This window comes from Meriones unguiculatus, chromosome 8 (genome assembly GCF_030254825.1).
Source record: "Meriones unguiculatus strain TT.TT164.6M chromosome 8, Bangor_MerUng_6.1, whole genome shotgun sequence".
Taxonomy (NCBI): Eukaryota; Metazoa; Chordata; class Mammalia; order Rodentia; family Muridae; genus Meriones; species Meriones unguiculatus.
Window position 1 is genome coordinate 1,618,510 of NC_083356.1, and position 14,769 is coordinate 1,633,278.

Genomic DNA, 14,769 nt, shown 5'->3' on the forward strand with positions numbered 1-14,769 from the left:
CTCTTTCTGTCTACCGAGGCAAGTTTGGGTGATTAAGCTAAGAAAGCAAAGCCATTTGGGCCCAGAGGATTATCTGTGAGGTGTGCTGGGAACCGAGAGGCAACTTACTGCCTGTGGGGCAAGCCAAACCTGAGGCGTCTCCCGGTAATTGCTCACCTCTCCTCCCGCCAAGCTGAGCAGCTGGGGATATAAAGGCCAGCTCCTCCCGTCACCCCCATCCTCTTCTCAGCCCTCTGCTCTGCTAGCGTAGCTCACTGCCACACTCCTCATGATGAGCAGACAAGCCTGCAAGAACTCCTTCAGCGGCGGGAGCCAGGGCTTCTCCGGGCGCTCAGCTGTGGCATCGGGCAGCAGCAGGAGGAGCGGCGTGGCCCGCTCTGGGGCAGCCAGCACAAGGGCCTGTGGGTCCTGGAGTGGAGCAGGGAGCTTCAGCAGTCACAGCCTCTGCAGCTTGGGTGGGAGCCGCTGTACCTCTGTCAGCGCAGCAGCTGGTGGCTCCAGGAATGGGGGCTTCGGCGGAGGGCGAGGCAGCATTGGCTTTGGACGCGGCTATGGAGGTGGCTTTGGGGGGGTTTCCGGCCTTGGGGGAGCTAGTGGCTTTGGTAGGCCTGGTGGCTTTGGTCCTGGTGGTTGCCGTGGGGGAATCCAGGAAGTGACAGTCAACCAGAGCCTCCTGCAGCCCCTCAATGTGGAGATTGACCCCCAGATTGGGCAAGTGAAGGCCCAGGAGAGGGAGCAGATCAAGACCCTCAACAACAAGTTTGCCTCCTTCATCGACAAGGTGAGGGCAAAGCCCAGAGGCATTGTGGGCCGGTAAGCAGAGTTGCCAGCGCGGCGCCTGGCTCTTGGCCTGTTCTACCTTACTGCTCCCAGAACAGTGGGCACACCACCCTTGTTCTTTGTGACCTCTCATGCCAGCTGTGGAAGGAGGGAGGGTCTCCTGGTGTTAACTTCCTTCCGGTGATGAGATGAGGGCCGTCGTGGTCAGGGGATGAGTCTGCTCTGAATTCTGAAGAATTTAGCACAAACCTAGAACAGTTTCCTTTCTCTCTGACAACCAGTTTCATTCAGTAACTAATTAACCTTGCACAAATCTCGGGACTGCTTCTCCCTGTCTTCAGTAGCACCTTATTTTCCAAGTGATAGTAGGCCTTTGCCAACGGTAAGTGGAACTGTCCATGATGGCGCAGAGCAGGGCATGCTGGGTCCAAGGCAGAGATGAGCCCAGGATTTGAAGTGAACCTTGGTCAGCTGCAAGATGAATGTCTGAGGATTCATTGGCCTTTTTTACTACTTTTATGGAGGTGAAGAAGCTTATATATAAAGACTAGTTCATGCTGACCTACATTTTGAAGAATCGTGGTTGACCTAGGGCAGTCCTGGGTTTGCCTCTTCACCTTGTCACTCTGCATTCACCACAGAATGCAGACTTTTGCTGACTTGATGCTGCCCAGGATGTTATAAGGATGAAGGGACAGAGAGCATATGAAAACAGCACTCCACACATGCTAGCTCTCTCTCTTCTCATCCACGTCTTCTCCAAAGTCCGAAACACACAGTCACTGTGGCCTGTTTCCCAGCTCTCTACCCTTTGCCCACATGCCCGAGTGAAAGGGCCTTTTCCTTCCCCTCTTGATGCAGGTGCGCTTCCTGGAGCAGCAAAACAAGGTTCTGGAGACCAAGTGGGAGCTGCTCCGGCAGCAGACCGCCGGCTCCGGCTCAGGCCCCCAGAGCCTGGAGCCTTTCTTTGAATCCTACATCAACTGCTTGCGAAACAAGTCCGACTTCCTTCTGGGGGAGAAGGGACGCCTGGAGAGAGAGCTGAAGGGCATGCAGGACCTGGCAGAAGACTTCAAAAAGCAGTAAGACTCCCGAGGGGAGGAGAGGCTTCCTCATTTGAGCTGTCAGACACTGTCTAACATCCACCAATGGGTTTGTTGAGTGAGGCAGCCGGTTCCCCTCCTGTACCAGCCCAGATGAGCGATAGGGCTCCCTCGGGGAACCCTCCACATAGGGACTACCTAGGCAGGGTAACAGCAGGTCATACCCTGCAGTCCGGTCTCTGCTCTTCTGAGCAGGGGGTGTGGGGTGGGGCTGAGCCTGGTGCTCCCTCAACCCCAGTCCAGGGCTGTATTGTGCAAATTCTCTTGACCCTGCAGCTTCGCCCTACCTCCTTCTTAAGGTTCCAAATCCGAGTTCACACCTGAGGTCCGTGAGAAGTGAACAGGGCCTCCTGGGGTGGGTGGAAGCCCCAGAGATTCCCAGGAGTCAGGACCCATAGAGAGGGGTGTACCTGCTCCTGGGTACACAGTCATTATATAAGGGGTGGGCACCTGCTTGGTGGCCGGCTCCAGGCAGGGCTGTGGAAATTCAAGGGCTAGAAGTGAGCTTGCTCTCCAGATTTTTCTACATCTATCTATCTATCTATCTATCTATCTATCTATCTATCTATCTATCTATCTCTTATTTGTCCGGGGTAATGGCAGGGGCACACAATTAGGGGCAAATGTGCAGGAGTTGGGACAACTTTTCTTTTTTTCTCCAAGATAAGGTCTTACTATAGAGCCCTGGCTGTCCTGAAACTCTCACTCTGTAGACCAGGCTGGGCTCAAACTCACAGAGAGCCACCTGCTCCTGAGTGCTGGAATTACAGGTGTGTGCCACCATGCCCAGTCCAGGGACAACTCTTGAGAGTCCTCTCTCCTTCCATTGTGTGGAGTCCGAGGAGCAGGTCATCCGGCTTAGTGGCACTTTTTTCTTTTTCTTTTTTTTTCTTTCTTTCTTTCTTTTTCTTTTTTCTTTTTTCTTTTTTCTTTCTTTCTTTCTTTTTTTTTTTTGTGAGACAGGGTTTCTCTTGCCTTTTCTGGAACTCAGGTTGTCGTCAAACTCATAGATAAGGGCTTGGTGGCACATGTTTAACAGAGAAGAATCCCTATAGCCGTGATACAGTCGGAAGACTTGAGTTCCATTCTTACCCTAAATTCCTCTCCAATTCACTGTAAGGAGGGAAATAGAGATACCAGGGAACAGGGAACTGCTTCTTCCATTTCCTGTGAGCACACGGCTCTGTGAAGTCAGTCACAGAGCTCAGGCAAGCAGATGCGCTCGTGACTCAGCCCCTGGTGTACACAGTTCAGCCTCTCCTCAGACTCGGAGGAGGGGGAGGCCGCCCTGGGCTCTGACAAGTCTCTGGGCAGGCTGTGAACCTCAGGTCTCGGCAAAATGATTGCAGCATTCTTGTTAATATGGTTTTGAGGAATTTCAAGACAATGGTAGCAGAGCATTGAGCTCAGGTCGAGAACACTGTGGGCTCTGTGTGACCACACAGTCACGTGCCCTTGAAGTGGGCATCCTGTGTCTGGGCAAGCAGGTTCTGCAGGAGAACAGGAGGCCTCATCTTGTCCACATCTGCATTACACATGCGCGCGCGCACACACACACACACACACACACACACACACACAGGTATGAGTATTTTGTCTGTATTGATGTTTGCATACCAAAAGAGGGCATCAGATCACTGGCCCTTTGGTAATAGGCAGTTTTGAGCTGACAAGTGGGTGTGGGGAATTGAACTCAGGACCCCAGGAAAGGCAGCCAGTATGTTTAATCCAGCCAAGTCTCCACTTCTGAAATGTCACCGTCTCAACCTGTGGCTCTCTCTGTTCAGGTATGAGGAGGAGATCAACCGACGGACAGCTGCAGAGAATGAATTTGTAGGGGTGAAGAAGGTGAGAGCTGGAGTAGACTCAGAATCCCTTTGTCTCCCCTAGCAGAGCCGAGCACTGCTGTGGGCAGGGCTTGCGTCTTCCCTCACAGACCCAGGAAATGTTTGAAGGAAGCTGTTCATCTTTAAACCCTACTGTAACCAAGAAACTAGTTAGTAAACTGTAGGCCAGACTGGGCTCAAACTCACAGACAGCCACCTGCTCCTGAGTGCTGGAATTACAGGTGTGTGCCACCATACCCAGTCCAGGGACAACTCTTGAGAGTCCTCTCTCCTTCCATTGTGTGGAGTCCGAGGAGCAGGTCATGCGGCTTAGTGGCACTTGTGTGTGTGTGTGTGTGTGTGTGTGTGTGTGTGTGTGAGACAGGGTTTCTCTTGCCTTTTCTGAAACTCAGGCTGCCGTCAAACTCATAGATAAGGGTTTGGTGGCACATGTTTACCAGAGAAGAATCCCTATAGCCGTGATACAGTCGGAAGACTTGAGTTCCATTCTTACCCTAAATTCCTCTCCAATTCACTGTAAGGAGGGAAATAGGAGCTAATAATGAACACTCTGTGTGCACGAATCAAGATTTTATTCTAGCCTACACACGTACTGTACTTTGGGTCCGGCCCCTTTAAAAGGTAAGGTGAGGAGTTACATTTAGCAGGGGTAGAGGGAGGCAAGCAGAGAGAGGAGGGCAAGCAGAGAGGGCTCGGGTGGGAGGGAGCAGAGGCCATCCTCTGGCTTCTCTCTTTCAGGATGTGGATGGTGCTTATATGAGCAAGGTGGAGCTCGAGGCTGAAGCGGACAGCCTGACAGACGAGATCAACTTCCTGAGGGCTCTCTGCGACAAGGTGATTCTTTAGTTTGCTGCCTGTGCGCTGCCCAGCTGTAGCACTAGGGGACAGGAGCCCACCTACATAGCCAGCCACAGGTCTCTGGCTCAGCTCTGCTCGGCCCAGGCAATGCTCACTTTGCCTCTCCTGTCTGCAGGGTCGGGCCCTCTCTTCCCTGAGCTCCACAGTCCTGGATCACAGTCAGCTACTAAGTAATATTCCTCCGCCCTGCGCTCCAGTGAGAAGCCACACTGGGACTCACGGGCTGACGTGACAGGCGGGCACACTGCTCATCTTTGCAATTTGTCCTTTTCTTTTAGCCCTTTTGCTGGCTCGCTGTAAGCTTATTTTTTCTACTCTGCCATTATTTAGCTCCATTCTCTGTGAGTAGGAAGTCCCAGTACCATTGGGATCTGCGACATCCGTGTTCCCCATAGGAGCTGTCCCAGATGCAGACCCAGGTCAGCGACATGTCCATCGTCCTCTCCATGGACAACACCCGCAGCCTGGACCTGGGCAGCATCATCGCCGAGGTGAAGGCTCAGTACGAGGAGATCGCCCAGAGGAGTAAGGCTGAGGTGGAGGCCCTGTACCAGACCAAGGTGAGAACCTTCCCTTCCTCCCTAAACTGGTTAAGCTCTGACCAGCTGTGCTGATCCAGCTGTGCTGATCTCTCTTCTGCCAGCTCGGGGAGCTGCAGAGCACAGCCAGCAGGCACGGGGATGACCTGAGAAGCACCAACGGCGAAATCATGGATCTCAACAGGGCGATCCAGAGACTGCGATCGGAGATCGAGACCGTTAAGAAGCAGGTGTGGCTGGGCTTCACGGACTGACGATCTGGGCCTGGGAGAGAGGAGGCAGCAGCCGAGCCCCCTGCTCAGGGTTCCCACCATGCTCTGGTGGAGTCCCAGCCTCTGGGAGCCTCTGCTGTCAGCCGCTTCTCCTGCAAGCTCGGCTTCATGGCATGCTCCAGTGCCCGGCAGGAGGGAGGGCTACCCATTCTGATTGGCAGGGCTAATGTGCCGAGCTGGCCTTGAGCCCTCAGCTGCTCCGTGCTGTGGAGATTTACTTTCAATCACACCTTATGCAACCCTAGTGGCTGCTTTGTGTCACTGGAATGAAGCGGTCAGGGACGGGACGACTTTTAAACTGTCTTGCAAAAGAGATCAAAGGCTAACAGACTGCTGTTGGCATGCCGGCTCAGGAAAGCAGATGTGTCTCTTTTCTTGATGAGTCACGAGTTAATTTTCATGGGCCCAGGGTGACTTAGCCAAATTGCAACATCGTCTTGACTCGTGAGCACGTGCCACTAGGGAAGGGAGGGAGGAGCGGCAGGTGAAGCAATCCTTCCCTAAGAACAATCCGGTGTTTGCTTCCTGTGCTAATTGCATCTTTTACTCTCTGCCCCAGAATGCCAGCCTGCAGACAGCCATTGCGGACGCTGAGCAGCGTGGCGAGGGGGCCCTCAAGGATGCTGATGCCAAGCTCCAAGGCTTGCAGGCCGCCCTGCAGAAGGCCAAGGAGGACCTGGCCCGGCTGCTGCGCGACTACCAGGAGCTCATGAACACCAAGCTGGCCCTGGACGTGGAGATCGCCACCTACCGCAAGCTGCTGGAGGGCGAGGAGTGCAGGTGAGGGGCTGCAGGGTCAGCTTTCTCCAAGTGTGGTTTTATAATGACCTATGATAGCAAAGAAAGGAATAATAATAATATAATAATAATGATAATGATGATAATAATAACAATAACAGGAAGGACAGTTGGGCAGAGACCAGGGAGTCTCCTGAACAGCGGAGGCTGGTTAAGTCCACTGTTTTATCAGTACTGTTGTCTATCTCACTTACCGTGAGCACAGACAGCACTGAATCAAGTATGTCTGTTCATCAGTGTGGTAGGACAAGCATTTTGAGGTTGTGACAAAATTTATGGACCGGAGCTGTCACTTGGAATGTTCCAAGGTGAAAACAGACTGCCTGACGCAATAGCCATGTCTCTTGAAGCCTTCCTCCCTTCTCCCTCCCTTCCCCTTCACGCTCCTTCCTTCTCTCTCTCTCTCCACATTCCCCACTGTCTTTTTTACATTTAATTGAAACTAACTTACCTAGCTTCACATGGCTAGAGGTTCCCATGCTGGAAGTCCGGGATGAGCCTCCTCCAACCCCCAGTGCTGGATCGGAGTCTGTGGGGGAAGTGCTTTGACTCATGTACATCCCTAAAAGATAACTCAGCACGAAGCGGCAGGTAAAGGCTCACTGAGCAGATCCCACATATGAAGGACATGTCAGGAACTGAGTGGACATTCGTTGACCCCGGCCTCGTGCATCTTCATTCCAATCCCTGCACGACGGAGGGAGCAGAGCCCAGGCTTGGGAAGGAAAGGGCTTCCGGTCAGCCTGGGAGAGTGAGGATGGCTAAGCGTACGAGCCGTGTGACGAGAAGGGAGGGCCAGCACCAGCAGGCACTGTGGCAGGGCCACAAGAACACCCCTGTTTGCTCGGCTACACCTGCTCCATGAATAAACATAAGGCCCAGGGGATGGGCATCTCGAGGGGAAAGATTCGAACACAGCACACACTGTGGGCCAGCCTCACAGATTTCCTCCGTCATCACTGCTGCTGGCCCAAGCCCCACGCCACCCCAAGCCGCACTGGGGAAGGTTTCCCGGAAGAGGAAAGTTGGGTAAAGAAAGGCAGGGCAGAGAAGGAGAGGAGGGGAAGGGCGTGCAAAGATGGAGAGTATTGCCTTAGCTGCAGGAGAGGGACAAGGGTGGCTAATCACGTCTGCCAACCACAGAGTGGTTGATGGGAGCAACCCTGGACCAGCCTTTTCCTTCTCAGGGGCTTGACCCCAGGAGGGCAGACAGAGGTGGGGGGAGGATGTGGTACCTAAGGTTAGGAACCTTGGCTGTTGACTGGCTGCTGACTCAAGAACTAACTCTCATCCCTGTCTTTGTAGGATGTCTGGAGAGTGCCAGAATGCTGTGTGCATTTGTAAGTAGCACATCCAGGGACCTGCCCTAGGGCGGGAGATGGCTCAGTGGGCACAGTTTCTTGCTGTGCAAGCATGAGGACCTGAGTTTGAATTCCTCACCACTCACTTAAAATCTGGGTGTGCTGGCGCATGCCTGTTTGCTAGTATCGGGATTGTGGGGATGGATTCTGGGAGTTGGCGGGCCAGCCATCCTTGCTAGCATGATTAGCTTCAGTGGGGATCCCATCTCAAGAGAACAGGTTGGAGACTGACATCCTTCTTTGGCCTCTGCACGTGTGTACATGGGTACACTCATTCAGCCCAGTTCACTCAGGGTATCCGTGTGCGGCACCCCTCCTGTAAGCTTGACCCAGCTCGCTAGCCCTTCTGCTTGTGGGGTGCCCTAGGCTGGAGAACCAGATGTTTTGTGAATTCTTCTGGTTCCTGTTCTTGGCCAGGGCAGTGGAGGGCCAAGTTCACTCACTGCGGGGCGTTTCTAAGTTACGCAGCCGAGCAGGGCAGGGCCGAGACAGTCAGCGTCCAGCCTTTCTCCTGAACTGTCTGTCTCCCCTGCAGCGGTGGTTAGCAATGTTACCAGCACAAGCAGCAGCTCTGGAGGCTACAGAGGGGCCGGTGGCAGCAACTATGGATGGGACGGCAGCAGCAGCAGCGGCAGCAGCGGGAGCAGCGGGAGCAGGCTTGGTGGCGGAGGCAGAGGCAGCGGCAGGGGCAGCGTCAGTGTCAGCGTCTCTGCGAGTCAGCGTGGCTTTAACTCCGGAGGCTCCCAGATCTCGGTAGACAGCAGAGGAGGCAGCAGCAGCCGCAGCGTCTCCATGAGTCAGCGCAGCGGCTCCCAGACCTCGGTAGACAGCAGCTACGAGTCTCGCAGAGGAGGCAGCGGCGCCGCCTGCTTCTCTCAGACCACCACTTCCAGCCAGCAACGCTCCAAGTGATCTTCAGGAGCAAATCTCGTCCACCCTCTTGCTTCCCCCCCACTTTGGCTTGCAACTGTGCCCACCCTCATCTTCTTGGCACCAACGGGGGCATAGTTCAACCTTGTTTTCACTCAAGTTCCTTGGAGAAGGGGCTGAACTTCCAGCTCCCACATCTTTATGGCTTGTCTTAGGTCGGGTGGTTTAGCTGCCAGTCCGGGGGCCGGTGCTCCTGGGGAAGGCCCTGGATGGGCTGGGAATTTCAGCAACACTTGAGCCTAAGCTGTCCTGAGCCTTCTAGTCTGGCCTAGCCCATTCTGGCCATCTGCTGCTCACAGGTGGAAGGTCAAGCTTTCCAGACTTGGTTCTCATGGAGCCCTCTCACAGGGCTCTGTCTCCTTCCTCTCCGAGCTGCGGATCTTTCACTTACGACATGTTGCATCCTCTTCACTCAATACATTGCATTATGCTTGACAAACTGGTGTTTGCCCTTTATTCAAGGACCCAGGGGACAGGCCAGATCCAGCAGCAGAGCAAAGTCAGGTCTTCTAGAAGACAAGCAGCAGGCACAAAGGCCACTGACGATACGGTTTCATCTTCACTCATCTGCTTGGGTTCTTGTGACAGATCAACCCAAGAGTACTCATTGTATTAAAGTGTGTGAGAGGGACTCTCCTCACCTTCAAGTAGCTCACCATCCCCCAGCCTCTGAGCCGGCCTCTGTGCTCCTGGCTTGCACATAAAGGAAACAGACAGCTCTGGGACTTTGTCCCTTTGCTCCATCCCCACCACAGGAGATACTAAATTCTCTCCATGAACAGAACTCCTGCGGCCTTAAGCAGCCAACACACAGCACCCTCTTTATTCCAAGCAGGTTCTGAGCCAAGTACAATATTAAAGGAGAGGAGGAGCCTGTCGTGGGCTGGGGGCGTGGTTAGGTGGTAGGGTGCTTCCTTGAACAGGTGCAGCCTGCTCATTTCGGAGATCAGTCAGGGGTCCTGCAGAGCACTTGGGGAAATCTATGGAGGGTCTGGTGTTCAGATAAAGGAATAAACAGAGACAATTTCATAGAACAAGATCCTTTTCCCAGCCTGAAAGAAAATATGGTAGGGTCACACTCCCAGGGGGACAGACTTGAAAGCTGATTCGCTTTTGAACTGTTGTGAGGAGGAGGTAAGGGAGGTAGGCAAAGGTTGAAGGATGCTGGAAAAACTCTTTCCCTCTCCCTCTTCTTCCCTTTCTTCCTCTCCCTCTTCCTCTCTTTCACTCTCTCTGTGATGTGTGTGTGTGTGTGTGTCTTAGGAGAAGTCTAGATACGATGAAAAAAGAAAAACATTTTTCTGGGAAGGACAAAGATACAGAGTCTGTGTCCAGCCGAACCTCAGGAGATGGCCTGCCTAGCTGCATGTGACTCAGCTGAGACCAACTGTGTGTCCGTGGAGTGAGGGCCTTGTGTCTGAGGCTGAGCTCAGGGCTGGGATGGTCTTTCTAAGTCTGGGGAGGCTGGCAGTCCACCCTGAGCTTCTTCCCTTGAGGACAGAACTGGGGCAGCTTTTTATCTGTGATGACAGTGAGGTATGTGAGTCTTTCTCCACGTGTGTGGCATGGCCAGAGGGTGAGAGGGATCTTCCCAAAGTGACCCGGGAAACCCCATCAGTGTCTTCAGCCCATGGTGGTAAGCTCAGCCTCTTTATTTTTCATCCTCTAGTCTTCTCCATCTCCTCTCAAAGTTTTCTAGGTTATGAAACAACACAGACAACAAAATGCACAAGATTTCACCAAAGATAAAGCAAACGCCTTTTCTTACAACTCTACCCCGTGACATCCTGCTACATTTACACTCAGGGACTGTGCAGCCAGCTCCACTGAAGTGAAGCGTCCCTTTCTGCAGGAACGGGGCCGGTCATAAGATGCAGGCAGCTCGTGAAAGTGAGGTGAACGAAGCTAAGAAGGATGCAGAACCAGCACCCCGTCCTCGGAGGGGACAGCTTTTTCAGCTGGCAGGATGTGTAGGGAGCTTCAGGGATGTAGATTTGGGTGTTGTATCCATGCTGGGATGGGCTTCTCCGGCTTCTGGGTGAGGCAGCTGCTGCCTCTGCGTCACCCATATCTCTTCAGGTAGCCTCAATAAGCTCACTGATTCTCCCAACCAGAGTCGATAGCATCATTTCTTTGAATCGTTGTCAGTATCCTCTGTGGGCTGCGACCAACAGATGCTTGCTCGTGTGTCTCCAGGAGAAGTCACACAACAACACAGATGTGCATCTTCACTCTGCTCCCCCACATGTGCCTTTATCTCCTGGGCCATCTCTCTGGCTTCCTCCTCCAGTGTTTCCATGAACTGGGTAATGAGAAAGCAGCCACACTCTACAGGCACATGTCTTGGTCATGGTCAGTAGTTTTCCTGCAGTGAAAGGAGCTAGGTTCTTCTGTGGGGACAGAGTGTTCTGTGGAACCCAGCTTGGTGGAGTGGGCTGCCTTCAGTTCCTGTTTCACTCATCCTGAGATCCCCGTGCACAGAGCCGGCAACATGCTGGTCTGTTAGGCACCACTGTCCTGAACACTGAGATCTGGGAGCAAGGGAACTCCCTCCAAGCCACTGCGGAAGCCCTGTTGGCTAGTGTCAGGGGCTGTCCCGCCTCTTCACTGCTCAAGGCCACTGGGTACGGCTTTCTGCAGTGACAATAACCACACCACAGCTCTGTCTGCTCTCTCGTGGCCCAGGGTTCCACGGGCTTTCATAGCTGTAGGTTTCCTTCAGCCTGCAGGGCTGGTCCCACCGAGGAAACGCTGGCGCTCTGTCCACGGTGCTGAAACGGGCCCCATCAAGAGCACCAGGCGTCTGCCACTGCCAGAGCCCCCAGTCCTGCCTCACTTTTGCTGTTGTACGTGGGCTGGCGTAGTTCTGGTCTAAAATCAAAGAAACATTATGTCCAAAGAACAACTCTAAAACAGGCCTGGAATTTGTCCCATTCGTGTTTTCTACAAAAGAAGACCTCAATTCACGTGTCAAATCTGCTAAGGGTCAGACGTGCGTGCCTTGTGCCCTCCTCTCTGCCTGGGTTGCTGCACTGTCTGAAGACGCGGACTGGAATCTGTCCTCCCTCTTCTGACCTGGACTATTGTTTCTAATTCAGTTCTTTTATGGGAGCCAGAGGGGCGGGAAAAACTTGAAAACAACTGATCTTTCCTTTAAGGATAGATTAGAAGGCAGAAACTAGGAGCTCCCGCAGAGCGCCAACAAGTCAGTTAGAACCTTAAAAACTACAGTTATTTATCTTTACGTGGGAGTGTGTGGGAGTGCCACAGGGCGCAAGTGGAGGTCAGAGGCCAACTAGCAGGAGCAGGTTCTTTCCTTCCACTCTGTGGGGCCTAGGGATTGGACTCTGGGCATCGGGCTTTGCAGCAAGTGCCTTCACCCTCTGAGCCATACTGTAGGTCTCAGGAAGTGTTTTTAAAATGTTGACAATATTATCCATTGATCTGATAACAAAGCAATAGCTTCTTCACAGGGATGTTTCAAGGAATGAATTAAATAATAAATATAAAAATAGCATTATAAAACGAGAGATGATCTCATATATGGTTGCAATTTTAGATTAATAACCTTATTATATACCCTTTAAATAAAAGGGCTACGTCAGGTAGCCTCTTGTGCACTCTGGAGGCACCTGTTCACAGCAGACCAGTTAGACAGTACAGAGACCCTTGAGCACAGGTGTGAGATTTGACCCCGTCCTTTCCAGGCTTGCTATTTTTGATTCATTTCTGAGGGATTACAGAAATAACTTTAAAAGCCACCAGGAGAAACCTCCTTTCAGACAGTTTTATTTTCCCTAACCCGCTGTCACAGCGGCAGTCATCCTCTTGTGGTGGGGCATTCCCTCCCAGTCCTTGTAAACTCCCCGTGAGTTCCCCTCCGAGGTCCTGGGGAGGCGCAGCCTGAGCTGTTTGTGTGAGTCTCCAAATGTGAGCGTTGTTTCCTTTCCTACATTTTTATTTCCCAGGGCTCACTTCTACTTCTCTGCTCTGGGGTGGCCCCTGACATCTTGGGTGCTTTCCCACAGAGGCTTCTGGGCGCCATAGGAAAGGGGTGAGCACCGCGGCCTGGCCTGTACCCTGGACAGCCCCTTCCTGGGCTGACTCACCCTGAGCTGGCAACACTCTCTGCGTCATTGCAACACCTGACCTCTCCTGCGGAGCTGTAGAGATGGTTTGTTTGCTTGCATGTGTGGGGTTTTGATTAATCTCTGTTAACTCTTTCTTTGTGCGAGCTCAAGCTCCAATCTGCCAAATTGTTTTGGGTGCTGCTCCAGCTGTACATCTTACTTGTTACGTGTATTAGGCTCTAGTCGGTTACACAGTCCTTTTCCTGCCAACCCCTACCCCCATCAGCCTCCATCTCACACTCTTATGAATCTCAGCAAGGTTGACTCTTCCTTCCCCCCAATCAACAGTGAGGTCATCGGGCTGAGAAGCAAAGCCAAGCTCAGCTCTCCACTGTCTTCAGATGCCCAGCTGTGAAGAACAGAGGTATGTGGGGAGGAAACCTTTGGTGGCCCTATGCTAGCCATCATCAGCCACCAGTGTGACAGCCTTCCACGAATCCCTCACGTACTCTCCTCACACCCCTTTGTAAAGCCTGTGCTCTCTCCTCCATTTTCACCACAGGAAGCCCCTGTATAATCCACCCCACAAACTCTCCTGTTAGATCTGTTGCATGGCGTGACTTGGTGGCCCCGACCTGCCAAGGTTCTCTTCTGCCTGAAAACCCTAACAGTGTGACTCCAGACATGGAGCTTCTCAGAGCTCACCACTCACTGCTGTTTGTCTGGCTTCCAGAGGCCCAGGGCTCTCCCCACACACCAAGGCCAGTAGAAGTCCCCGACAGTCACTTCCTAGGGGAAACACGGTACGGCAAGTCAGCAGCTCAGCCGTCTGTTCTCATCAAGCTCTGAACATGCTGTATAATCGTCTGTGCTAACCCTCTCATGCAAAACTCACACGCCACTCACACGCCACTGCCAGGACAGTGGCTTCATTTGCACAGACTCATGGCAGGAGTGTGCACTGCCCCAGCATTGATGCGGCTGTGCTGTCTCTAGGTGGTGGGGACATTCTTTAGCTCCACTGTAGTCTTCTGGGATCACTGTCTTAGGGTTTTTATTGCTGGGACAAAACAACATGACCAAAAGCAAGCTGGGGAGGAAAGGGTTTATTCAGCTCACATTTCCACATTATTGAAGGAGTCAGGACAGGAACTCAAGCAGGGCAGGAACTTGGAGCAGGAGCTGAGGCAGAGGCCATGGAGGGTGCTGCTTACTGGCTTGCTCCCCATGGCTTGCTCAGCCTGTTTTCTTATAGAACCCAGGACCACCAGCCCAGGGATGGCTCCACCCACCATAGGCTGGTCCTCCCCCACTGATCACTAACTGAGAAAAAGCCCGACAGCTGGATCTCAGGGAGGCGTTTCCTCAGCCGAGGCTCCTTCCTCTCTTATGACTCTAGCTGTATCCAGCTGGCACAGAATCATCCAGTGTAGCCACCATCAAACATGTGGTCCACGACTGGCTAAAAAAGTCATGTGGCACATGGCGGTTCTTAGACAGAACATGGGTTCAGCGCAGAGTCAGCGAGGCCCCTGGTAAAGCAGGAACATACAGCTAGCACGACAGAAGACCAGCATGCCAAGGGGCACACTCCTAAGTCCCTTCCTTGTAAAGACTTGTCCTCACGAGCACAAAGACCGACAAAGGAAACAAACAGAAATAGAGGACATGCCTTGGTAGATCACAGAAACTTCAAGTAAACACACAACAGTGAGATAGCCCAGCACTCACCAGGGTAAAGCCACATGTAACTGTGCCTCCAACAGAGAGTGTCGTGCGTCTGGGGGGAAACGCTTGCCTGGGACATCCATTACAGGGGGAGAGGAGTGTGGGGACTGTCCCAGGGCAGCCAGCACCGTCAGAAACAAGCTCCAGAGTCCGGGGTTCCTTTCCTCCACGCCCGTGCCAATGCGCGTTATCTTATCTTTCGACGGTTGCCATCCTAACAGGGGCGAGGCTTATCTCGCCATACCTCATTTACATTTCTCTCATGGTTGGTGCTCTTGGCTCCTTGCCTTTCCTTGGTGGGAATGTAAGGTAGCCCAGCCCGGCCTGATGGAAAGTGGAATGGAGGTTAAAAAAAACAAAAACAAAAACAAAAACAAAAACAAACTACCGTATGGTTCAGTAATTCACTTTTGGGTATATTTACAGAGGAGATAAAATCAGTATCTTGAGCTTTTTGCCAAGAGGTGGGATACACCTCACTGT

General features: G+C 52.8%; 1 protein-coding gene across 3 annotated transcripts; it reads left to right on the forward strand.

Moving 5' to 3' along the window:
* The first annotated feature begins 268 nt into the window (after positions 1–268).
* LOC110566745 (keratin, type II cytoskeletal 2 oral) lies at positions 269–8,986 on the forward strand. 3 transcript variants are annotated; one of them, XM_021664654.2, is made up of 10 exons: positions 269–781; positions 1,642–1,862; positions 3,671–3,731; positions 4,469–4,564; positions 4,984–5,148; positions 5,232–5,357; positions 5,959–6,179; positions 7,503–7,537; positions 8,094–8,311; positions 8,375–8,986. In XM_021664654.2, the coding sequence occupies exons 1-10, from the start codon at positions 269–271 to the stop codon at positions 8,468–8,470; spliced, it is 1,752 nt and encodes a 583-aa protein (XP_021520329.2). In that variant the 3' UTR covers positions 8,471–8,986. The 3 variants fall into 3 exon arrangements, with proteins under 3 accessions (XP_021520329.2, XP_021520327.2, XP_021520328.2); XM_021664652.2 differs by having other exon boundaries at positions 8,094–8,986; XM_021664653.2 differs by having other exon boundaries at positions 7,503–7,529; positions 8,104–8,986.
* Positions 8,987–14,769: the final 5,783 nt, after the last annotated feature.

Bases quoted from the DNA above. Each gene is read 5' to 3' on its own strand.
- LOC110566745 (XM_021664652.2), top strand. From the start codon at position 269: ATGATGAGCAGACAAGCCTGCAAGAACTCCTTCAGCGGCGGGAGCCAG. The intron at 5,358-5,958 runs GTGTGGCTGGGC...TCTCTGCCCCAG, and splicing joins TCGAGACCGTTAAGAAGCAG to AATGCCAGCCTGCAGACAGC. The intron at 6,180-7,502 runs GTGAGGGGCTGC...CTGTCTTTGTAG, and splicing joins CTGGAGGGCGAGGAGTGCAG to GATGTCTGGAGAGTGCCAGA.